The sequence below is a fragment of the Phasianus colchicus genome, chromosome 7 (genome assembly GCF_987193195.1).
Source record: "Phasianus colchicus chromosome 7, bPhaCol1.hap1.1, whole genome shotgun sequence".
Taxonomy (NCBI): Eukaryota; Metazoa; Chordata; class Aves; order Galliformes; family Phasianidae; genus Phasianus; species Phasianus colchicus.
This window is the reverse complement of record NC_143442.1, coordinates 8,991,530-9,016,287: the sequence shown is the minus strand read 5'-3', so window position 1 is coordinate 9,016,287 and position 24,758 is coordinate 8,991,530. Positions and strand designations below refer to the sequence as shown.

Below are 24,758 nucleotides of genomic sequence, written 5' to 3'. Positions count from 1 at the left end.
TCACTCTTCTCAACTCCATGATCCAGTTTTCATTAAAAGACCAAACTAAGACACCAGCAAAGGGACAACCAACCAGCTATTACTGGCTCTAACACAGCCCAACTGTGTTCCTGGAAATTACATAGTTCTGGTTTACATTTAAAAGTTTTATGGGTACAATACCATCTGGATTGCAAGGAATGTCTATTTCAATGTTACCATATCAGTAGTCACTTGTCTTCCTGCACAGCCTGCAGTGCAACTTACTACCATATTAATACCACTACTGCAATATTTGTTCAATGGCTCAACCAATAAGCTCCATCCAAAACTTAATATGCCAGAAAATAAGTTCTAAGTTGAAAGTGAATGCCTCTAAACATTTAGAGTAATTGAAAAAAATCACAGTGTTTGGGAAATGAAGGGTAAATCACACTTGGGAGCTCACGTGTTACCTTACCACTATGCATCCCATGAAACTAAATGATAAGATGCAAGGCCAGATACTCTGTTCTGACAGAACACACCCACACATGCACCTGCTTCCACTGTAGCTCTGCCTTTGCCAGCTAACTACTTTGGGACTTACTTCTTTAATGAAGTATTTAGTACACCAAGGAGTTTCTGTTTCAGCACGAAGCCTTTCTTCATTCCTCTGTCGTTCCTCAAGGGCCCGCTTGTGCTCTGTAGCTTTATCGATGTCTCCATCCCGCAGAGACTCCGTTACATGTTGCCACAGCCTCCTACAAACCAAGTTGTAAACTTTAGTTTTCCAAAGTTTCCTTAGCTCACCACATTAAACAGCAAGGCAGGATCACTGCACGCAGTTCTTCCAAAATAATTGCTCTATGCACAGCAAACCAACAAAAGACAAAGCGTGATGGTGTGACACAGGTGGAGAGGCTTGTGGCTGAGCCTCACACCTACAGGAGCAGATAAGAAAAGGCTCTGAGGCTTCAGTTGCACCCATCTAATGCCTGCCTGCACACCTTTTAGAAGTTGCTACGGAAGCGTTATTCAGCAGGCAGCTTCTTGTAAGGACATTCCTCAGCAGGCGCTGCTCAGCTGTGTGGTTTTTCCAAGGCATTCTCACCAGACTACTCAGGACAAAAATGGTCAGACAAAAATAAATGTATGTATTTTACCTAGATTCAAATGGTCCTTGCTTCTCAATGGGCCGGACTCGTTTTCGTGTCACCGACAATTTTGTCAAGTCCACATATTTTGTCTCCCCGTTGCTGTAGGTGAATTCAAGCACGCTGTTCCACTCCCCTTGCACCCTGCACACCACTGTGTTGGTCGCGTTCTGCTTCACTTCTCCTGTGACTCTAAGAAATCGTGTTATTTTTAAAAGACCATGGTCAGAGACACCTTAAGACTATTCACTGCATTAATCAACCTCATTCCAAAAGAGTTTGTATGCCTGTCACACTGTCCTGACAAATGTTAGTTATTTGAACTGCATTGGCATGGAGAAGCTCAGAAAGCAAAATGACTTTTCCTTATTGCTCCAGTTCCTTTTGTGTTACCCAGGAAAGTGTTTTGGTTTTGGCTTCAGCAGAAAATTGTTTTGAATCTTTTAACCAAGCCAAACAAATAAGGCATGTTGTAAATAACAAGCAGTAGAAAAATATCCACCTCATCAGGTATGTAGTTCAGGCTGAAAAACAGAAGTGATGCTTTTTACCAGGAATGTATCTCACTAACTGCCCAGCTCAAGCAGAGCTTGAAGAAAAGGAAACAAAAGAGTTTGCAAATTACACAGGTAATGCTCAAGACGTGACCTCATTTGCCAGGTGCTGCAGGCTGCACAAAGAATGCCATCTCTAGCTTCAATTAAACTCTGATTACCTGTGTACAGACAACATATAGCACACCAATCTCCAGCTTCCAGTCCCCTCAGCTCAGGGATACTGGGTGCTGGATGTGATGGGAACTCATGGGGCATGCTGTGGGCATGGCAGGATGGAGTCAAATGGCTCATGGCAAGAGGCCATTTATGATGAAACATCTGAATTTTGGCCATCTCTTTCCAGTAAGATTAAATTGGTTTGCAATATGTTTGAGGGGAAAAAACCTAAAATGACATGCTGATCGAGCACACAGTTTCCTATTACCAAAATTTAGGATTTGCTTGGGAAAACAAAGTAGGGAACAATAAGAGCAGTAAGAGCACGTGTATGCCTCCTGAAGTTAACAAGTGGGTATGAGTCTCTGAAAATAACTAAAAGAGCAGGCCATGGACAAGCAGCCTTCTTCTCATGCTGCTTTCTCTCCCTGTGACTCTCACACCTCACTGAAGGTATTGCATGGGGTGAAGCTTCTTCCAGGCTGAATCCACAGAGTGCCCGAAAGCAGTCGGGTCACACTGCAGTTACATCTCCAGAAGGCTGTGCTCTTAAATATTCTTAAGTGGTGACAGCAGAGCACTGACAACCCAGTATTTTAATATCAATCATAAAATTACAGTCTCTACTTAGCACAAAATAAACAAGGTTTTATCACTCGTGCAGCATTACAAGGCACTGCACTGAGCTGCTAAATTAAACTCTTGTTGTGACCCATATTTCCTCCCACCGTATTATTCAATGACACCACCATTCCCACACTGCAGAACATGATATCTGCCTGAACTAATACCAGTGACAAAGCCTGGGAGCATTTGTCTGCAGGCTTGGCATGACTGATATATGCCTGGTTCTACGTGATTACTATCATCATCTGCTTGATCAAGCTAAAGGGGCACAGAGCCAAGCAGCCAACACCCAGCTAAGGTCTGGCAATGAGGGTCAACACAGAAATCTATGATGTTGCCATAGCAACTCACTTGCACTCTGTGTAACCATGACAACACTGCTGCTTCCCCATCAAGTGATTCTTTTGGCAACGGTCAATCGTTACTGCATCAGATTTCCAATAGTTGCAGTACCTTGAGTGGATCTGTCTAAAAAAAAGCCTCTATATGCACTAATTTCATGGAGACAAGTAGAACATTTCCAAATTTAATCATTAACTTAAAAATGCATCCTATGGCTAAATTTTTACTGGAGTGATTGGAAGGTGGAAGCTGTATTGTAAGCAATGGAAATAAGGATCCCAAATGACATAGCTTCTGCTCTGTTTCACTTGTAGCATTTTTACACGTGACCTTCAGTTCTTCAGATGTCACTGAGATGGTTAGCTCTGGCTGCATGGTAAATTCAAAGCATGCCTGGGAACATAAAGGACAAGGCACTTCAATATGAAGGTCTGGGTGTTTTTTGTTTTCTTTCAACCTATATGTATATCCTTGCCCTAATGATCCAGAAAAAGTATTTTTCTCCCCAATGATTTTTTTTTTTTCCAATCTGAAAGTCCAAATCACGTTTCAGAAGTCCTGATGCTCCAGGCAGTTACATGCTTCATTACTACCTCCTGGACATTAAACCTAAGGAAAGGTTTAAACAAGTGCTGTCCAGTAAATGGCTGAGAGCAAAATGCTCTGCAATCATATATTCTCTGTGAGATTAATGCTCCACTTTCCTTTTCCTTAACTCATTGGCTCCGTAATAGCACAAAGCTAATCTTGCAGCATGCAGTCTTACTATAGGAATCTCTAAACACACCACTGTTAATGAGTTTTAAAAGGCTTTGCACCAAGTGCACAGAGTTTACAGGGATTTCCTGGAAGAAACCCCAAGCAAACTTCCCCTTAGTCTTCTTTTATCCGTTAGTCTCTAAATAAGGGCATATATGGGAAATCATCATTACAAGATCAAACATTCTGGTCTTTAAGGAAAGAAATGAAACAGAAGTTGACAAGTATTTCTACCTAGAGATTTTCTTCAAGTTGCTTAAACTTGATAGGATTTGTTTCTCCACACTGTTTTTTACCTTTTGATTAAATGCAAGCTGGAGACTCATTCCATATAATACTGCTGAGGTACTCAAAGTGAAAAAATTCAAGGCCACACGACTAACTTACAGAGCATCTGTAAAACATGCTAACCAAGTCATTTCAGTAGGAAGAAATCTGCAGTAGTCAGGAAAAGGAGCCAGGAGCTCTGCTTTCCCAATGGTCTGAACTGAGAGTCAAAGAAACTAGGGATTTCTTTACTACCTTAAATGTAACCTCACTGTTCCTCGAGGATCACAAGATGTTGTTTCAGAGCACAGTAACATCTCAGGTATTCACCGATAGCAAGAACAGACTCGTGCTCAGACTACTGGAACACTTACTCAGCACACAGAAAAAAAAAAGCAGTTACACAGCTGCTGGAGCTGCAGAGCGCAGACTAATGTGGAAAAATAGAGAAAAAGTGTCCTCACCGATGCAATTTCCCACCGTAGAAGGGCTTGGTGTGGAAGTTAATACTTGCAGAATATCCTGTCTTTGCACAGTTTATGTTGACTTTTCCTCCCAGTTCTACCCAGGGAACAGTCAAAATTGATCGAGCATATGCACAGGGCAGAGAGAACGTGTATTCTTCCTCATGTTCCAAGAGGCTTAGAAGACCTGTGCAAAGAAACATCCTTAAGTGAGCACTGTTTTAGAAATGACCAAGCAAGTTATTGAAACACAGACAGTACTACATCTGACTACTTTTCCTCATCATCCCTTAAGATGAAAGAAAAAGGGAAGTGACATTTATTACAGATTCCAGACACTCAGGTTAGTGCTTTCAGTAAAATGTAACACACACTTATATTTCTTTTTTGAAATGAGATTAACCTAATAATATCTATCCACAAAATACAATACCGTGCAGTACAACACACTTCTCAGCCAAATGTAAAAGGGCTGCCACTGTCTTATAGAGAGCTCTGGAGCATGACAACATTTATGCAGCCAAAAGGAAAAGATGAATGAATACCCTGAACTGCAGTTCTTGACGAATGATAATACTCCTGTTCATTTCCTTTCTCTTTACTACACTATACTCTACCTGAATGCAGGTAGCAGAGACTCATTGCTACTACACTTCTTTGCCAAGATAGACTTGACTCTTTCCTGACCACAATTTTTGTTAAGAATCTCATGAAAACCAGATATTTTCGCTGGGTTTTAAGATGTGGTTGTTTGGTTTTTTTGTTTGTTTTTTTTTTAAATAGGAATCAAAGACCTACATCACAGAAAGTCTACCTGTCAGCATTACAACAGCACAGTATAGCAGTTGACTGCTGTCTGCATCAAGCCATGCCTCTGCAGCATGCCAACGCTGTGCTTCTCACTTTCAGAGTTCCTCCTGGTTTTCAGATTCATGATATGAGGAAAGCCCAAGAGGAGACATTCACTTCTGAAATTACCTGGTACAGACAAAGCATTCAGATATGCATTTCATCCCCCTGCCATGCTCACTACTTGTCAGGTATCCAGCTGACACTCAAATGTCTGAATTCACATGCCATCAGTTGCTGAGCAATATACACAAGAAACATAATGGCCAATGCTGTCTCAACTCTCACAGTAAAATTACTACTAAAGAGGAATTACCCACTTTGCTCCTAAAGGATCTAATTTCTGTAACTGAAGAGAATTGAAACTTCAATAGGAAGACAAGTGCAATATATGCAAACAGCGTTTATTTTTAACAAATATCTGGTACAAGTTATTTTGTGCAATGCTTTGGAAACATTCACAAAGCCCAGTTTGCACTTACTGCTCTTTGGTTCAGAAGTCAAAAATTGAATTCCAATATATTCTTGATCTTTGGCAAAGTGTAAATTTACCCATTTTTCTCCCCAAGCCTGCTGCTTATAATGAGGACTTATAGTTATCACCTGTGCTTTGTAAAGCACAAAAAAAAAATCATCAGATGACTGTACATAAAGGTCCTCCAGATTTGAGATTAAAGGAAAACCAGAAGTTCAAAAAAAAAAAAAAAGCCTGAAAACCCACAGTAGCAAGTGTAGTATTGGCAAAAAGCTTTTTCTGAAATACCTTTGAAACAAAACTACCAAGCTGTATTCACCTGTATTTCTGACAGAGAACACACAGCATTGAATTTTCTCTTAAATTATTGTGTTCAGCAACTTCATAAGACAAGTAAGGAAAAACGTTACACTTACCTTCACCAACCATTGTCACCCCTATCGACATTCCCAAGAATTTACTCTTTGTCCAGACATGAGCATTGACGCACATCTTTCTCTCCACACATTCAGCATAAAATCCTGACACAGGAGGGTGGTGGGACACTTGCTCAGCTACAAACTTTACTGTGTAGTAGTCCGACTCGGCTTGGCCTTCCAGATCTTTAGACAAAGTTATTTGCTCAGAGGTGGAGTGAGCAGAGATGTTACTGCCACCGTCAGTGGCTACTTCACTCTTTGGCATCCTCCAGGAGCAGTGAAACGTTTCCCCAATGATGGGATTGTATGGTTTCTTTGCAATAGCTCCTTTGCGACCTTCATGAAAAGAAGTGAGATAATACTCCACAAAGCGGATCATCCTCTCCTCAGGGGTGCTGCCATTCGTGATCGCAATGAAGAGATCAGGATGGGACATGAAGTCTGCATACATCTCCAACAACGATCGCTTCTCTAAAATAAAAGTGGGAAGAACCACCTAAAATAAAGGAAAAGGCTGTAGTAAGTGAAATGAAAAGGCAGGCAATTTCATAAGGGAAGTTTTCAGGTAGAGGATTCTGTCTTGCTTCAGACACTGCGCTTTCAGATTGAACCTTACTGCCCCTCTTCGAAAACTTGAGCAAAGTAGAGTGATCACAGATCCTAGAGAAGTACTTAAAAAAAAAAAAAAGAATCCAATAGATAAGGGACTGAGTACCCTCTAGTAATAAATAAATCAGCTCTGAAGAAAGGGATGTGCTCCACAAACCTGTAGAATAGAAAACGGGCAGGACAGAGCTCGAACTATAGGAAGGAAGGTTCAGAGTCGAGGTTAGGAAAGGTTTTGTCTAACAGAGTGAAAAAGCACACAAGCTGTGCCAACATGCTTGAAAGCCTCTGTCTCTCACACCACAGAGAACAGGACAAGCATTTATCAGAAATAATACGCTAACCCTCTACCTTTGAGCAGAAGATTTTACACATCCCCATCTATATCCACCACTGTAATAAAAAAGTAGAAGGGATATCTTTTACTGGGCCAAGAAAAAGATATTTTAGTATAAGAAGGATGTATTATCATTCTTTTCCTTCCCTACAGTGGCAATTAACCTCATAACTAGCTTTATTGTAATAAGCAAGACAAGAGTGTCTCAAGCAGGAGATCAAACAGTTTACTTAAGTCTGTTGCATTCAAAGTGTCTTCACTCTTCAGTTACTTACTCTTGTTAAGTCCATGCCAAGTTTCAGCTGAGACAAGAGATGCAAGATAACACTGCGCTGTTCCTCCACTCCTCCTAGATCATCTTCTTTATCATCACAGAGGTCCTCCAGCTCCTCATCTGGATTTATTTCTTCAGGTTCCTGAAATAAGAGCCATAAACATCAGCTCAAAGATGTGTCTTATCCATACAGTATCCAAAAAGGACTTCCTCTTGTATTGTAACTCTCCAGGTATGATACAAGAGATTATACAAATCCAGATACCTGTGGAACATCTTGGGACAAACAGCTGGGCAGAGGGGTGGTGCTCGAGTGCTACGAGATGGCAGTAATATGTAACTGCCCTAAGGCCTTCCCACTGTATCAGCAGCCATCAGCTCAAGGCAAATTCCTCATCACCCAACCACCACAGAAAGCACAAGGGTCCACGTCCTCATGCAGAGCCCATAGCCTGACAAACTGTGCAGTATCACACAGAACCATAAATCATACAATGGTTTGAGTTGGAAGGGACCTCAAGGATCATCAAGCTCCAACCCCCCTGTCACATGAGCGAGTCCATTCCAATGATGCTGTGTTGTTCTACTACCAAAAAATAAGGCAGCTGAAAACATCCATGGAAAGTGATAATACTGGTCATACCACAACTACAGACAGTGACATACATTAATAATTAAGGGAGTTGGAGCTTAAGTGCTTAGAGGGAGGAAGGAACCAAAGAGATACAATTGAAAACTCCTGTTTATTTGCTGTTCAGTTTTGCTTGTTGTTTTTTTTTCCCCCGTTTTAACTTAATGACAATTAGGCCTATTTAAAAACTAACAAAATATAAAAACCTAAAGATGTTTCAGTTGCCATTTTGCTGTAAGATAGCAAAGTGAAACAGATGCTGCTGTACAGACATACAGCCACACAAGATCTTTTCACAATAGCAGCCTCACATAAAGAACCGTGTGAAATCAAGTGGTATAGAAAGAATGTAATTACAGTTTTCTACCTCAGCTAGAAAAACATGTTTTTAAATAATCCTGTTCTTTTACTTGAATATTTTGCACTTCATATTCTTTTTGACAGTTATAATGACACAGATTGTAGTTGCATTTCAGAAACATTAAGACATCCTGAAGCCAAGTGATGAGAGTCGCTCACGTTAAGAAAAACACATACAGCAGAAGCTGGAAAAGAAAGATGGGAAGATTTAATAGCTGGAGATTGGCAATTTTTTCTCTCATCTACATAAGCAGCTCTTCTTGGGCCTATTTCGTGAGTGTCATGAATTCCAAGTAGATCTTCTAACTTCGGCTTCCAGTTGTTTTAGATCAACGTGTAAAGGAACAGTGCTTCTTTCAATACCTGGCATTACTATTCCAGTTGGCTCCCTGTGACAGCTATTTAGAGAAAGCTGCAAAATTCACTGAAAAAGCATGCCATGAAACTTTAATTTACCGCAATTGCACTTGCTTCTCCTCCAATGCAGCTAATTGAAAAGTATGAGAAGAATTGTATTTAAATCACTTTCACATAACATGATCAGGTATACCTCCAAAACTCCCCACAGAAAGAGGATTTTCACATTACCTTACCCTTGTTAGCTGGCAGGGCTCCACAATGGACTGCTCCTCTCTGACAGATGCTGGCTTGTTTATCTCTGCTGGGAAATTCTGAGCTGCCCCATTTTTGAAGTGGTTTGACAGAGATATCTTTGGTTCCAACCAACTGATCGTCGTTCCTGAAGCAAAAGAGAGTTTGCGCTGAAACTTGCTCATCCTCCACGAGGCCAGCAGATAGCGGTTGTCCCCAGAACAGCTTTCTGAAGGAGAAGCTGAAAGCAGCAAGATCCTCCTGCAGCCAATCCCTTCAGCAGCCACCGAACAAAGGTGGTGCAATGAGACACCACCTTCGGTGATCATTAGCACAAACCCTGCGATTGGCGAGCTGTAATGCGTGCAACTTGGACTGGAGCAACCCGCTGGTGTCAGGCAAGGTGTAATCAGACACTCCAGAAGAACCCAACTGACAGGAACGTAACCCTTGCAGGTTTCTTTAAATCATACAAAAAAAGCATGCCGCTTATCACCTTCTCAAGCCCAGCTCAGTTCTAGACTAAAAAAAGCCAAAGAAGAAAAAGTTTTGCTGCCAATGTTTTCTCTGGAGAGGGTACTCATCTTTTCTTGGCTGCGAAGGAGGCAGGCACACGCTGCTGAATAAATAATAGTTGCTCAAAAAAGCTGCAGGGCTTGGAAAGCTATTTACCCACTCAATGACTTCGATATCTCCAGTTACTCCCAGCTAATTTATCAAGATAGATCATGTTCCTCATTAATAATGCAAATGTTCCATTCTTTTTCAAAGGCTAATAAACGAACAGGTGATTCCTGAAGTTTTTTACTGAATCAAAACACAAACTGTGACAAGGCTGCTAGCACAGAAATGATGTGCAAGCCCCAGTTTGTAGAATTGATAAAGCATCCTACTGCACTTCAGAACCCACATCAGAAAGGATGTGGTCTCTTTCTATGCCATCCAAAATCCTCTCCTTGCAGAGCTCTGTCACTGCAACTAGGTCACATCCTCAGTCACAACAGAGGAAATTTAAATAAGAACATTTCCACCAGGAAAAGTACTGGGGCAGGAAAAAAAAAATGTGCAGCTTTTAAGAATGCAAGAATCTCTAAGTGTGCATTCTAGACTGCATGTAATGCACACTCACTGCCTATGCATTGGTTTGGATTTAACAGCTATCTCCCATTTTATGCTATCAGTTACTAAAAGAATCTTAAAAGTTCAATTTCATTTCACTGCTAGATTCTAGGAGGTTTTTAAAAGTGATAGCATACCAGGTATGCTATAACGATAGAGGGGACAGGATATCACATCAACACTTCTCTTCCACTGGAATATCACATTCAAATCTGTTCTAAGCTACTTCAGGTAACACAACCTATTCTCCTTACCTGTGATCTCCTCATCCCCTAAGAGTCTTTTTTTTTTCTTTTTTAATCCAGTACATGATTTCATCACCTAACATTTCTGAAACTCAAGCCAATAGTTGAAACTTCCCTATTCATCTCCAAGTCTGATTTTTGGAGCACCTCAATGCAGCTGGGGCACTATTTTCACTCCTCCTGGGTTTCTTGTTTGTATTTTAGTTTGTTCCTCCCTCCCTGACCCTCTTTACAATTATAGCAAACTGGCATTCTTTCCCACAAAGCTGAACTTCTAAAGTCAAAGTGGGGCTCAAGGAGCACTGCTGATTTCCCTCCCACCCACACAAATCATAGTGACTCAAAAGCAAAACAAACACAAAGCCACCTTTGTAGCACACACACACAAAAAAATTAAAAAAATAAAAAAGAGAGCGATCTCCCATCTTTACACACTGATTATTAGCTGGGAGCAGGAAAAGTTCTTTCAGTGTGAGTAACTTTGGAGTCAGACTAAGATTTGGAGAGATGCCATCCAGTTCGTTGTTTCTATGAAGTCATTTCTGAACTGAAATACAGCAAGAGTTAACCTGTCCTATTCACACTTTCCCGTCTGCCTGTCATCCTTTAAAATAAACTACATCGATACAACAAACTTTCTTTGTGTGGAAAGCTAAACTAATTATAGCTTTGGAATAATATGCACTGCCAAAGCAAATACCACAAATATGATAGGAATATGAGAAAGATAAAGTAAGTGACAACTTACGAGTGTAGTTTATTGCATACTTAGTATAACACACCTGTTGCATAATAGAAGCATTTGAGTAAAGTTTGTTGCTTACAAAGTCACTAAGCAAATTCAGAGCTTTGTTATTTTAATGCTAAACTAAAGCTTTGCATATGCAAATGCTTACAGTAGGCATTAAGTGTGTTAACAAGTCAGAAAAGTGTGACATTTGGCAGAGCTCCAGCAGATAGTACATATCCTTTGTGCCTATGACCCCACAGAAATCCCCCTCCACCATTACTGTTCCTGCATCCCAAAGGAGCCTCTCTCTTGCAGAGCCTTATGGACTTTTTTCTGTCATGAGATCATCTGCATTAATCAGTTGTTTCATTCATGCAGCTATCACAGATTTCCTTAATAGAGAAATCAATAGACAAGAGGGAAAATATGCACACGAGTTCTACTCAACATCAACAAATCTAGACAAGCTCACAAGTAACAAGGCAGACAGCAGTTGTCTCTACCCACAGGCAACTAGATTTAGTGGGACAAGCATTTTCAGAAGTGAAGAGGGAAAGGCTTCATACTCGCTATAGTGTTCAGCTCTTTGTGAATATCTATACCCACCTGCTGGTAAGGATCCCTTTTGTTGTGAAGCGTGTTGTAACTGGAGAATATGGAAACAGTCATTTAAGCAGTTCATGGTTGCCATGGAAGTTGCTTTGAGCATTAATAGGTCTTGATCCAGGGATGTAAGGTGACCGGAGACAGGAAGGCATTCTATGCTCCTGATCAAGTCTCTCTGCTGTCCCTCAGCCTGCGACATCATCTACCAAACAAAGCAGGTGTGCATCAGAAGGTGACAGAAGCGTGTTGCGTGATGTGCCAGACATGCATACACAGAGTCCCATGTGACGTAATGATAATAAAACTAAAATGTCTTATGTATGCATAGATTTAACCACACTTCTTTCCTTCATGCAGCCACTAAACATCATTAAATTCTCACTGAAACACATAACTTATTAACATCTGTACCACTGCTATGCATAGGTTTGCTATCACACTGCTTACTTAGCAGAGGGAATAGAAAGAGCAGCTGGATTTTCACCTTCACTGTGTGTTCAAATTACAGCTTTCATTGTTATTTTTTTCCCTTGCTCTCCCCCGGTCTCCTTTCCTGCTTCCTCTGGAACAGAGCCGTACACCCCTACATTACAGAACCTGCAACAGCATCTCATTTGCCTGCCAGAGGTAGAGCATGAACACACCAGCCAAACAGCACACTGTGGTCTTCAACAAAACGATATAAATTCCTCCTTGAGCTCACACAAGAGTAACTTTGAATCATGGGGATGAAAGGAGGCTCTTATACATATTAGTCACTTTTCTCAGAAGGCACAACAAACAGCATTAATGTAACTGGGTGCTGCTACTCTGCCATCATTATGCATTCAGGCAGTAAATTAAATATAGACTGATTAAGCAGAATAGAAAAAAAGATTTTTTAAAAGAATCCAAGATGCATTCGTGTGTTTTACTGCTGTGGTACTATTGAGGCTTTTAATTTAGCAATTCTGGCAGTTGTCCTAATATTTTTTTCTATATCCTCGCCTCAAGTTTCTTCCAGGAATTGCTGTTAAGGTTTTACACAATACTCGAGCAATAGGTATTCATCTGACTTCATGGTATGTGGTATTTGGAACATTTTAGGGCTTGGCCACAATGTACATTGTGGTGTGAACATACAGATGCCTCGGCTCTTCAGAGGTGCAGTTATCCACACACAGGTGTGGCAGTGCAGGAAGCCAGCAAACACTCGGTGAATGGTGTGTCTGCACTGGCAGGGCTATATAACCAGCAGAACAGTGTCTGCTTCCAGTTAAGAATATGATTTAAGTCTTCTTTACCCCCACTCCCTCAATGCTTCATAAGCTTCTGTTGAGTTAAGAAAAGGATGGGAATTGGCTGGCAAACCACTGCAGCCCTTCTGGTGACCTTTGCTCAGCACTCCATTCCAAGGTCAGGTAAGACAAGACAAGCCACACCATACTCAGCACTTGCATTTAAACAGCCACATCTGCCCTTTCTACAAGTGTACTTTGAACAGGCTTAAGTTCTTGTTTCGATATTCAGATTTGTAAAACAAAGAAACAGCACTGGTGGTAGGGGAGAGAAACACTGTTACAGAAAACGAGATCAAAAGTATGTAAGCTATAGCTCTCATTTTGCAAATGCATGCCCCTGTATTTACAGTAAGTCAGCACAAATACCCCCTCAGATCTCCTGTTCTGCAAAGCGCCCTAGTCAGCAGCATTTGGTGAAGAGCAAGGAGAAGGGAAAGGGACCAACAAAATAGCTGCACTGCAAGCCATTGGAAAGTTCACAGAAAGAATCACCACACAGCAGATTACCTGAAAGAAAAGGGGTTTTCCCATCGCTTCTCAAATGGATTGGTAGCATTGGAAGTATATTCACCTCAAATGTAGCAAGAATGCTCAAATGTAACTTGCCTTTTGTTATTTCAAGCATTTTAACTGTTTCTAAAAAACCCCAGGCTTGTATCCAACAAGCATTTTGACTTCAAAAAGATAAGCAAACTGACATCCAGAGCATTCTTCATGTATACAGATCAAAAAACTTAAGCTGATACAATCAAATTGTCGTCCAACTATGTAATAACCAAAAGAAAAAACAAATCATTTCCTGCTCTCCTGGCAATGCTAAGAGAAGTCATTCAACGTGGAGAAAACACACTGATTTGAACAGAAGTTCACATATTCTGAGGTTTGAACACAGCCCCTCTGTGCAGCCTGGTGAGTAATTATACCACAGGACTTGATCTAAATCAAGAACACTGATGATGGAAGCATACCTACCAGGGAAAAGCATTTTGCACCCCAAATTACAAACTCCCACTGATGAATTTACCACAGCATCCAGACAGACATTTTGGGGTTAATGACACAATATTCTCTTGTCCCAGTTTCTCTAAGTGCAATTTTTAACAATTCATGCTTGCTAGACCCTTATTCATTAAATTAAAAAGCCCTCCATTAGAAACCTTTTCCCAATAAGTGCTATCCCAATTAGTGCTATGCTAATTACTCTGCTGATGCCAAAATACTCACTAACACCAAAAGTGCTACGAAATAACAAAGGTCATACAAGGTAAAAGAACAACTCAGTGGACTGGTCTACAGCTTGATACTGGAAAAAGCATGACATGTCAGTAACTTACCACATGATGGCAAACCTATAGCACCTGACTTGCAAAGATCATAGTCACAAAATACATGTCATATGATTCTACAAGTCAGGATAAATTACTTAATCTCACATAGCTAAGCAGTAATAGTTTAGGAGATGTGACGGACAATATATGTATCTAATTAAACACAGATTTCTCCACAGTGCTAGATATAAGACAATGGTTCTTTCAAGAGATTGTTAGGTAATTCAAGGTATACAGACCTCTCGGACATCTACGAGGTGATCTGGCTGCAGAATAGGACCTCTTTTTCCAGTGGGCAATCTGTGATGCCCAACGTTGAAAAAGGAAACTGCATTTTGGCTAGGTCTTCTTTGCAGCCCTGGAGAGTTGATGCTTCCTTGGGATGCGAGAGAGAAGCTGCGAGATTTCAGAGGAGGGTTGTTCTGGTGAATAAATAAGAAGATTGAGAAATATTTACAATTAATTACAATAATTAACCAGTAAGTGTTCTAATTTAAACCATGTAGAAGAACATTTAATCCCAGATTCTTAGTGGAGCAGTAACAGATGACAAAGCCATAAACATATTGGCAGCAACTGCCAAAAGGAATATTTTGTACTGCTGACAGCTGCCCTGTTTTACAGTCTAATTATAAGGAATCAGTGCAATGAGATGGATCAATACCTATCACTTCTGACTTGAAAATTAGCCCTTGATCTGCAACAGTCTAGTCTTGACTGCCAGTGGATCCTGCATGGGTAGAGCTCACATTTGAGAGGGAGGAATTTCAGTCTGAGCTATTAATTGAAGTAAACATTAACTCAGGATCAACCCCTTGTAGATCATTCAATCTTAAAAGCAAGGTTTCATTCAGATAACATACAGCTTTTACAGTAATCAGGAGTTTCTACAGAATGTATTACATTCACAACCACCCCACAAAGAACAAAGGTAAGCAGCACTTGAAGAATTAAGGGCTTATTTCTCAAACATGGAAAAAAGGAAAATAAAAAGTAAAGCTTCCAAATGAAAGACCTTCCATAAAAATTAAATAAAATTCAAAAACCACTGGAAAAGCCGAGCTTTTGCTCTCATCATTAAGTTCTGCTTCCTTATCAAATACCAGCTCACCAGCACCTGGTCAAGGAGGACCACTCAAATCTTCCAAGGCAAAGCCACCTCATTTCATTCCTAAAGCATACTTCCATTACAAGTTAGCTATTGCACAGAGGAATGCTCCTTGTCAAGAGTTTCAAGCCCAACCACATGCTCTTTTGCTAGCATTTGTTTTAGATAACCACCTACTTCTTCCACCACCCTAAATTATTTTTGCCCAGCAAAATACGAATCATACAATACCTTTCCAATAGCTTCTGTGTGATGCTGTGTGCATATCTGCAGCCTGCTAACCCAGTGCTGTCGTTCTTTAGCATCAGTAGCTAACAAAAGCAAAGCAAAAGGATCATGTACACGAAGATATTTAAGTACAGGCAAAAAAAAAAAAAAAACAACCCACAATTCTTTGAAACAGGCAGAGGACTTTCCAGGTCAGCTAACCAAGGTTTAGATCAGAAAAACTGTTGATTAGCTATATCATTGTGCGTTTCACATAAAACACTCATTGCAACAGCCTGCTGCACAAGTTCTTTTGCTTTTAGACACACAGCCAAGTCCAGAACAGCAGCCACAGGTAAAAGTTGGGAGTGCCTCTAGTGGAAAAGTCTCCTGCCCAAGAACAGTAGTCCTACCTCTTAGTTTATACTGCTCCCCGCTGGCAGCATTGACTGTAAAGGTGTGTGAGTCTTCATCACTGGGTGAAATTACAGCTCCTGCTAGCTGCAACGTGCCCCTGGGCTTCAGGTATCTAGACTGCTCATTCACAAAGTACTCCAGCAGGCCAGCATCATTGTTTAGAACAAAAAACCTACAACGGTGACAAAGTAAACACAGAAAATAAGCCTGGGCTGCTATTTTTAAGAAGGGTGGGCAAATGGGAAAGAAGCTAAGAAGTCAAAACTTTCATTACAAGTCAGTAGAGACGGGACTGGGATTTAAAGATTTGTGTCAATTCAGCCCCAGCCACGTGAAATACATTCCCAATAAGGCTGGCCACAAATTCTTAGCAACTTTTTTCCTCAAAGATCAGGAATGTTATAGAGTAAGAGAATAAGAATGCTATTACAAGATTTTGAAAGTTTTGGGAACTCTGAAGCCTAACTCACCCTTAAACTATGTAAATTAAGGAGAGAACAGTTACAGAACAGTGAAGGAACAATAAACATATTGACACAAGTCACTGCATGGCAGAGGGAACAAGAATCTGGCCAAGGAGATGCACAAAGGACTTATTTCTGGTATTTATTTGGTTGAGCTGTGCTGCTCTAGGAAGCAGGGTGTTTGACCAGAAGGGTTCACCTGTTATAGAAGAGCAAGTTAATCCATAGGAAACAAACAGCTCAGGGAACCAAAGGGAAAAGCTTGCTTGAGTTTGGATTTTCAGCCTACTTATTTATCTAATGTGGTATTATCCGGCAGCAGGGCTGAATCCTCAAAAGAAAAAACAAAGGGATTTGTACAAGTTTTCAGAAAGGGGCAGGGAGAATAGTATCAACGCTGTGCATCTTTTTTATGCTGCGCATAAGACACTTCTGTCACGTTTGCCAAATAGAAAATGGGAAATTCCAGTGTTATTTAAGAAGATTGGAACATGCTCATTTGGATGTTGCAAAAAATGACCACTACTGAAAAACATCAGAAAAAAAAAAGCTTACCGATATTGCCAACCAGTGACGAGATTGGTGTACTTCATTAAGTAGCCACAAATATTTTCCATGTGATCACTACCACAGAAAGAAAAATAAAAGCAATCAAATAACAATAACATCAAATAAAGACCAGATCTTCACAACTTTTGATCATTATCTGTTCTTTGAAAATGAATTTCTACTTTCAATTTTTAAACAGCACCATCACTCTTAATAAAAAATATCAATAGCTAGCAAATTTTACAGATTTATTTCTGACATTATTTCATAAGACAGCTTAATTGGACACAACGACCTCCAAATAATCTCAAGGCATAATTAGTTTCATCAACACTTATTGATTCATCCAGCAGCCACTCTGGATTAGTTGCAGGTAAACAGAGACTTAGCACACAAACCTCTTCTGTTTCACACACACGTAAGCAAGCTTTGTAAACAAAACTAACTTTCACTAACTTCAGAAAAATTCAAGCACAACCACCAACCAAAACTGGTCCCTAGGCACTCCTATACCACCAAAACCACTGCACTTACCCTTAATTTCCAAAATCCTTCCTGTCTACACTAACAAACACAGATGCTATACAGAAGACAACATGCAGGTTCTTGTCACATCAAGCTATTCCAAAATATAAAACAAGTTTGAAACATCTCCTTCTCAGGCCTGGCAAGAGAATCCAGTAGTTTCTCTTTCAATCTGAACTTGTGACATCCACCAAAACCAGGAACACATGGAGGCACTCAGCGTGGAGGCTTAACATCACCACTGACACAACACATTGTCACTTCTGAACGTTAACAGTCCCAAGTAAGGCGTACAGGTGTTATGGCTATGTACTTATCTCCTTAAAACCACAATTTGAAAACTGATTTAATACTGCATGTTCCCTTAATGCCACCACAACGCCCTCAGCTCTTGCCAGAGCATGGCCCTGTAACTGAAGTAACAATTAGAGACAATTCAGCTCCTCTTATCCCAGTGAAGAACTGAAACAACAAGCCAAATATCAGACCCTATCCATTTGCTTTTTAAAAGAATCTCCTATTTAAGCCACTGGATTAGATTTTAAATTAAAATACCTGTAGATCACAGTACTTTGAAGATTAAGTGAAATTTATTCTGAAAACTATCCATCAGAGCAGCAGCTTGTTTCACTCATTAAGAGCTCCAAGTACTCCCTACAAGCAAGAACAGAAGGTGGGGACAGAACCCCCTCCCAGAGCTAAAGGATCTCCCTTATTAATGGAGTTTGATTACAAACACAGCGGGACTAAATACTGGTGTAAATCTCAAGGAACAGCTGAAGCAGCTGCCCACACTTCTTTACTAAGTGGTGTCAGTGGTGCTAGATGAGTGAACTGTGATGAGCTACTCAACAGCTGAACAAGTATAACATACTGCGCCAAGCTTCACCTTAAATGAAGCTGCTAACAAAGATAACGTCACAGTAAATCACTGCCATATGAGGAAGCCCCTACCTTCAGTAGCAGAATCCAAAGATGGAAGAATGCACATTTTTGAAGAAAAAAAAAAAGTTGTAACGCTACAAATTGACATTTAGAAGCATACAGTTGGTTATTACTGCTGCCATCGCTATTACAGCAACGTACTACAACGGAGAGCACCCAGTGGGACCATCTGGGAATTCAATTGGTAGCAGCTCATTAAGTGGTACTACACAGGTAAAAGTAATAGCCTGAATCCTCTGTCCTCCCAGCTATCATGTATCTCAACTACATCAAAACGCGACGGAGACATGACCAAGCACATCCTCTGCAGACACCTCATTTGTTGTTATGGCATCCGAGTGCTGTGCAGTTTAGACATGCTCACTGTCATCATCTGGCAGAAAATTGTGAGACAGCAGAGTCATAAACTTGCGTTTTAATGGTCTGAAAATTGCCCATCATCATGGCTAATTGATTTCCATTTTGTGTCGTGAACCCAAACCTCACTCTTGCTTTGCAGCCACCCAGCAGCCTGCAGGCTCAGCACGCAGCTGCTGCCTTCCTCCATTCGCTGCCCGCCTGGAGCACAGGTACGTTTAGCAGCTAGGAGAGTCACTAAAGCAACCGCAGGCTGAAATTAATTGAACAGGACCATATGCAAGGCCAAAGAAGTCCATTCATCTGATAGCAATGGTAAATTAAAACAGTCTGATTGAAATTGTTACACAACATCGAGTGGGAATGATGAGACAACTGATCTGATCTGTCCAGAGAAAAATTAACCTGCTGCAGAATTGACAGAGATGCACTTCCACAGCAAAGCAGCACTTGACTAATTTGTCCAGAAAGACAGAGCATGAACTCATGCTAAATGAGCCTTTTCTTGTCTTTTGATTTTCTGCCAGTCCAGGCAGAATATTGATTAAATTATTTTCTACCTTAATTGTGTCTGTGCAGCTTTACTGGAACTGCAAGCCAAGGAGCCTATATTCAGGTTTCACCCTGCCAGAAGCTGGACAAACCCTCAGCACCTATGCACAGCACAGATTAGCCTACCCAAAGCTATGAGAAACTCTGCTGGTATTTAGAACACTTACTTGACAGCATAAGAGCCTGGGAGCAAACAAGCAAACATCTGAGCAGAAACACAGTCCTCAGAGGCATTAATCCCAGCACACTGTGCAGATCAGGGAATTGCCAACATTTGAACTAAGGCTTATGTTTAAACAAGAAACAATTTTTTAAACCTTACAAAAAAAAAAAAAAGCTTAAATCCAGTCTGCAAAACACAATTCACAGAAGGCAGACCTTGTAACTGTACAAACCCACTGCAGAAACACTGTTAATCTCCTGATCTTCTTTTGGGTAAACATCAGTGCTTTCCTATGTATACAGCAAAGCATTCTCAGGATTATTAGCAAACAGTGTCATGAGGCAGATAAAAGCACTGTTTTTTAAAAAGAAGTAATAATTCATTAGGATGAAATTAACATCAAGGCCCTTCAGAGAGCCATGGGAGGGACTTAGAAGGGCAAATTTCAGAAGCCGGTGGTCAGGGCTCACAGATAACCACAGCAGCAGAAGACAGTAAAACATGACTCAGAGCTTCCCTCGAGCCCTTACCAGCACCGCACCCAGGGGAACAACAGCAAGGCTTGTTTCACATCATCTTCTACCACGGTATTTCTGACTTTAGAAAAAAATGGATTTCAGAAGTGAATTTGACCACAAGCACTGAGCAGTGATCACAAGGTGGGGCTGCACTGGGATCCTTTCCCTCTGTAGGAAAGCCTCGGTGTTCCAGCTACCAACTCCATACATGCGCATGTACCTGTGCCTTCCAACAACCCACATGCTGGGGCTGCTTCCCAAACACTCACAGCAGTTCAGCCATAACGAATCAACAGCCCCTGAGGCCCACATTCATGCAGAACTTCAGTGGCCTCCCTTCACTGCATGACAGAAGATGAGTGCAAGTGTCACAACAGACCCATCACAGCTTGGAACACCTAAAGAAAAATATTGCTTTGACTTTCGCTGAGCTACTTCGAGCAGCAATACCCATTAAATCACAGCCAGTCCACACCACATCCTCCCCACCAATAAAGCATTTTTCAAAGGCCAAACATCATCCTGCTGTCCAACTACCTCACACTTTCATTTATAAACAGTGAGGCTGAATAAACAGGGACTACACCATCCCTGTAAGCAAGTGGTTCAAGTTAGCGAGGAGTCACAGAACAGTTCATTCTGCTTTCAGGGGACAGCCCCACCCCATCTGCAGTCACATCTTCCACAAGCGGTGTTTTCAGACAGCCAAGCACCACTCCAAAGACAGACGACAGGATAAGCAAACTGGCAACAATCCTCTGTGAACGCTTTATTTCCTTGCTCATTTGTCCTTTTCTGAAGCCACAGCAGCTGTCAGTGCCTCGTGGGCTGGTTTCTTCCTGGGGGAGGAAGGAGAGCGGGTGATGGCAGGGCCCGGTTCCTCCTGCATCCTGTTTACAGGCAGCACCCAAGTCTTCCACACTGATGCGGAGGAGCAGCAGTCCCTGAATGACGTCTGCCACGATGAATGCAGGGCCAGCACCTCAGAGAAGGCTCCACACTGGTGGCCTCCGCATCTCCTCTCACACCACCCTCGAGCCTCACACACAAACACACCCTGTCCAGCAGCAGCACACAACTTCACCTAGCTGGTAGGTGCTCACAGTGCTCCCAAGGCACCCCCTCTGATGATTTTAGCTCTGATGAGCCTGGACAACCTCACACGGGACACTCAGAGCAGCCAGGCATCTCTGAGCCAGCAGCTGGTCAAAGGAGCAGCCAACGGCTTCCCCGCGAGGCCAGGCTTCGTGCAGCTGCTGAATGCACGTGGATTTGAGGAAATGAGCATCGTGCAGGACAAACCAGTCATACAACCATCACGGCTGGAAAACAACTATGAGATCATCTAGTTCAACCATCAACCCGTCCCCGCCACACCCGCTAACTTTGTCCTCAATGCATGGCTCTGACCACACAGCCTGAAGAAATAAAGCAGCATCCATTTCTACTGAACCTCATCTGCGATAGCTTGTTTACTTCTCATACATCAGTGCAGAGCACTCATCTACAAAGTATTAATTCCTCTTTTTGTTAAGAAGGAAACAGAGAAAGGAAAGAATAGATCTGTCAGCAGAAACTTTGGGCACATCAGACAGCAGAGACCACGTGGTCCCAGGAAAACACCAGCATGCTCCAACACTGCAGCTCCTTGCTGCTGAGAATGGGTTTCCCAGCACCTGAAGGAAGAAGGGCAGAAGCCTTCATCCTGCCTACAGGGTATCTGCATCAAACTAGCTCTGCTTTTCCAAATGCCAATTAAATTAAAAGAAATTAAAAGCCAAGCTCACCACGCTTACTAACAGTGCCATGCAGCTGATTGTGAAATGACTGCAGGAACTCCTGCTCTTCAGTTCACATTGACATTGTATTCCATTACAAGCTTAAAATACAACAGACAAGTGGAAAAAAAAGAAAATGTCCAAGTCCATGACATTGACAGTAAATCTTGTGAACAGAACACTTGGCTGCAAGCATGCAAATACACCACAAAGCCTTGATATATGATGAACTTCTCCAAATACCCCTGTGGGCAAGGTGCTCTTCTACCACTCAGCTTCCCCAGCCACCAACAACACAGGTGTGCTTGCACTTAAAATTTTTACCAAGTCCTCAAGGGAACGTAACAAATCAAGCTTATAAGGGTTTTTTGTTGTTGTTCTTTTGTTTTAAAACTATCCTAATTCAGCTTGTGATTTCATGTGTTCAAGGCCACAGATGAATTAGAAAGATGAAACAACACTAACACTTTTGTAGGGTAGCAATAGGAACGAAAGAGAAACAGCATTTAATCACTGAGAAGCAAAACACTGTTGCCAATGGACTACTGCAAAACTGGTAATATTTAACTGCTTTATTGTTTATAGAGCTCTTTAGCTCCCAAAAGATGTTTTTAAGCACCTGTTAAAAAAATGCAATCGGTTTCAGCTAAGCAATTTCTTTCACATATATGTAATTAGCTCAAGTCAGCATGAACTCTGCCCACATACAAGTTATTTGTGGGTTTTGCATCAGCAAAACACAACTGGAGCTGGACCTGGGAGTCAGCTGCCAGCCAGCGCTGTGGATTATTCCACAAGGATCACTACTCGCTACTGCTGGAAAAGTAACTCTAGATTCAGCTGACAACAACATTTTAGAGGTGCAACACATGCAAAACAAACAGCTTAAGGAGGTATGAACTCTCCACTTTACACCCTTGGAATACAACTATTGCTTCCTGCAGCTCTGCTACCATTCATGTTATCATTTCATGACTGCGCACCATAACACACCACATATTATTGTTACCAGGAAACAAAACTCTCTCTTGAAGGTAGGTTAAAGCTGCTCTGCTCAGTAAACAGTAGTAATATAACATAAGCTATGCAAACACACTGATGAATGAGCATCTTTGATATTCAGGAGTATCAGCTGCCTACAGCACTTCAGAAAGTAATGATTATATTCCCCAGGCATTTTGGTCTGCTTCTAATAAAGGTGTAGAAAAATACAACCTTTCAGTCTTAATACTTATTTGCCATTATGACTTTTTAAGTTGTATTGCAATTGGACACTGCCATCCTGTACTTTGTAGCAATGCATCAATGACTATTAAGTGTCCCAAACAAAAATAGAAGTTGAGCTGTTTATTATTTTTGAGATATTTCAGATTCAAACATGGGGAAGAAAAATCACTACTACCTAAGCAAGCACAAGGAGTATCTAAATATTCGGAATGACCATAAGCCTGGAGTACTGTAATATGGATAAAAAACAACTGTGTGAGCCACCAAACCAAAGCAGGCAGCTGGTTACAAGTGATCTGCTGCAGGGGACCATTAAGTGCCTCCAATAAGCTGCCAAGTACACACTCTGCAACCCCTTGGATGACACCAAAGCAAGGGGAGCAGACACAAGGTAAGAATGTGAGCTCCCATTCAGGGGATCCAAATCATCCAGAGGAACAGGTTGAGCGAGACCTCTTGAGCATCGTGTGAGACAAGAAAAGGACAAGAACTGGAGCCATTCAGCCTCCTTCAGAGGAAAGGAAGGCTCGAGAGAAGCTCACCACTGCCTCCCACCACCCCGCAGGTGTCCATAAGTAAGATGGAGTCAGACACTTTCAGAGATACCCTACAGAAGGGCAAACAGAGATGGCATCAAGTTGCAACAAGAGAAATTCCTTGTTGGACATGAGAAAATTCTTCACAATGAGAAAAAAAAAGCCCCCACACAGCAGCCCAGAGAGGCTGTGGGACCTCCATCCTTGGAGGCACCCAAAATAAAACCAGAGAAGGCCTTGGATGTTCCATTGCAACTGACCCTGTTCAGAGCAGGAAACTGGACTAGAGATTTCCCAACCCAATTACACAGAATTTAATCAAAAACATTCCCACATTAAGCTCAGCAGGTAGATGAGTAGCTACTCCTCAAGTCTAAGCATTAATTAAGAAAGCACCTGTGTTCATTTAAGCACTTACAGTTATGACAATAAACAAAAACAGCAGGACGGCTTTCTTGTTCAGAGCTTTAAGTGGACAGTGATCCTCAGAAAAGGAATTATCCAAAACTGCTCAGTGTACAATGAAAAGGAACTTCAGGCATTATTCACTTGATACAAATGTTCCAATTAGAAGTTTCCATGTGTTTTTTTTTCCTCTTACATTTGTCACCGATGTTTATGGAGGAGTCATGAGCAAACAGAGAAAGAAAACATTATCATCCCACTTCACAGATTGGAAACTGATGTAAAGTGAGTTTTCAGCCTCTCAAACTTTGAGAAGCTGTGGCCTGATTTATTTATTTATTAACTTTCTACCCTATCTTAGCAGCTGACACATTCAAACCACAGTTTCTGTGGATTTCAGCTGCAGCTGTGACCCTGCAACAGTTTCTGCAGAATCACAGACAACTGTTCCAAACTAGGCCTCTGAGATGCAAAACACTTTAAGCAGCCTGTTTAGCTCAGAGGATATCAGAGCCAGGGGGAGAAACCAGCTCCTCGACACAGCATCCTGCAGCCCTACCGACCTTGAGCTTCCTGCTGCAGACCACTCACCTACTGCTCCTCCACTGCAATTGCAGCCAAGTTCTGAGCTCTGTAGGAAATCAATCTGCCAGTTCCTAAGCACTCATGACTTTTTTTTTTTAATTAAGGTTTTCAGCCTCATCAAGAACTCAGGAATTTTCATGTGAAAGGCAAAAATGCACATCCAAAGCAAAAAGTCCTTTCCAAGACACTGAAGTTCCTGCTCCAAAGCCCAGTGGCATTACAGGCTGCCAAACACAAGACTGTCACACAAAAAATACCAGCACTTCCATCCATTTCAGCCTGCTG

General features: G+C 41.4%; 1 protein-coding gene across 1 annotated transcript in view; it reads right to left on the bottom strand.

Annotated features, from left to right (window-relative positions):
- OSBPL11 (oxysterol binding protein like 11) overlaps positions 1–24,758 on the bottom strand; it is a 31,585-nt gene that overhangs the window by 2,253 nt on the left and 4,574 nt on the right. The window contains exons 2-12 of the mRNA XM_031590669.2: positions 16,889–16,957; positions 15,866–16,041; positions 15,477–15,556; positions 14,377–14,559; positions 11,530–11,731; positions 8,832–8,977; positions 7,249–7,389; positions 6,028–6,526; positions 4,288–4,474; positions 1,125–1,307; positions 569–722 (exon numbers count right to left, since the gene is read on the bottom strand). Of these exons, the coding sequence (XP_031446529.2) occupies positions 569–722; positions 1,125–1,307; positions 4,288–4,474; positions 6,028–6,526; positions 7,249–7,389; positions 8,832–8,977; positions 11,530–11,731; positions 14,377–14,559; positions 15,477–15,556; positions 15,866–16,041; positions 16,889–16,957 (2,020 nt within the window). The remainder of the gene's footprint in view (positions 1–568; positions 723–1,124; positions 1,308–4,287; positions 4,475–6,027; positions 6,527–7,248; positions 7,390–8,831; positions 8,978–11,529; positions 11,732–14,376; positions 14,560–15,476; positions 15,557–15,865; positions 16,042–16,888; positions 16,958–24,758) is intronic.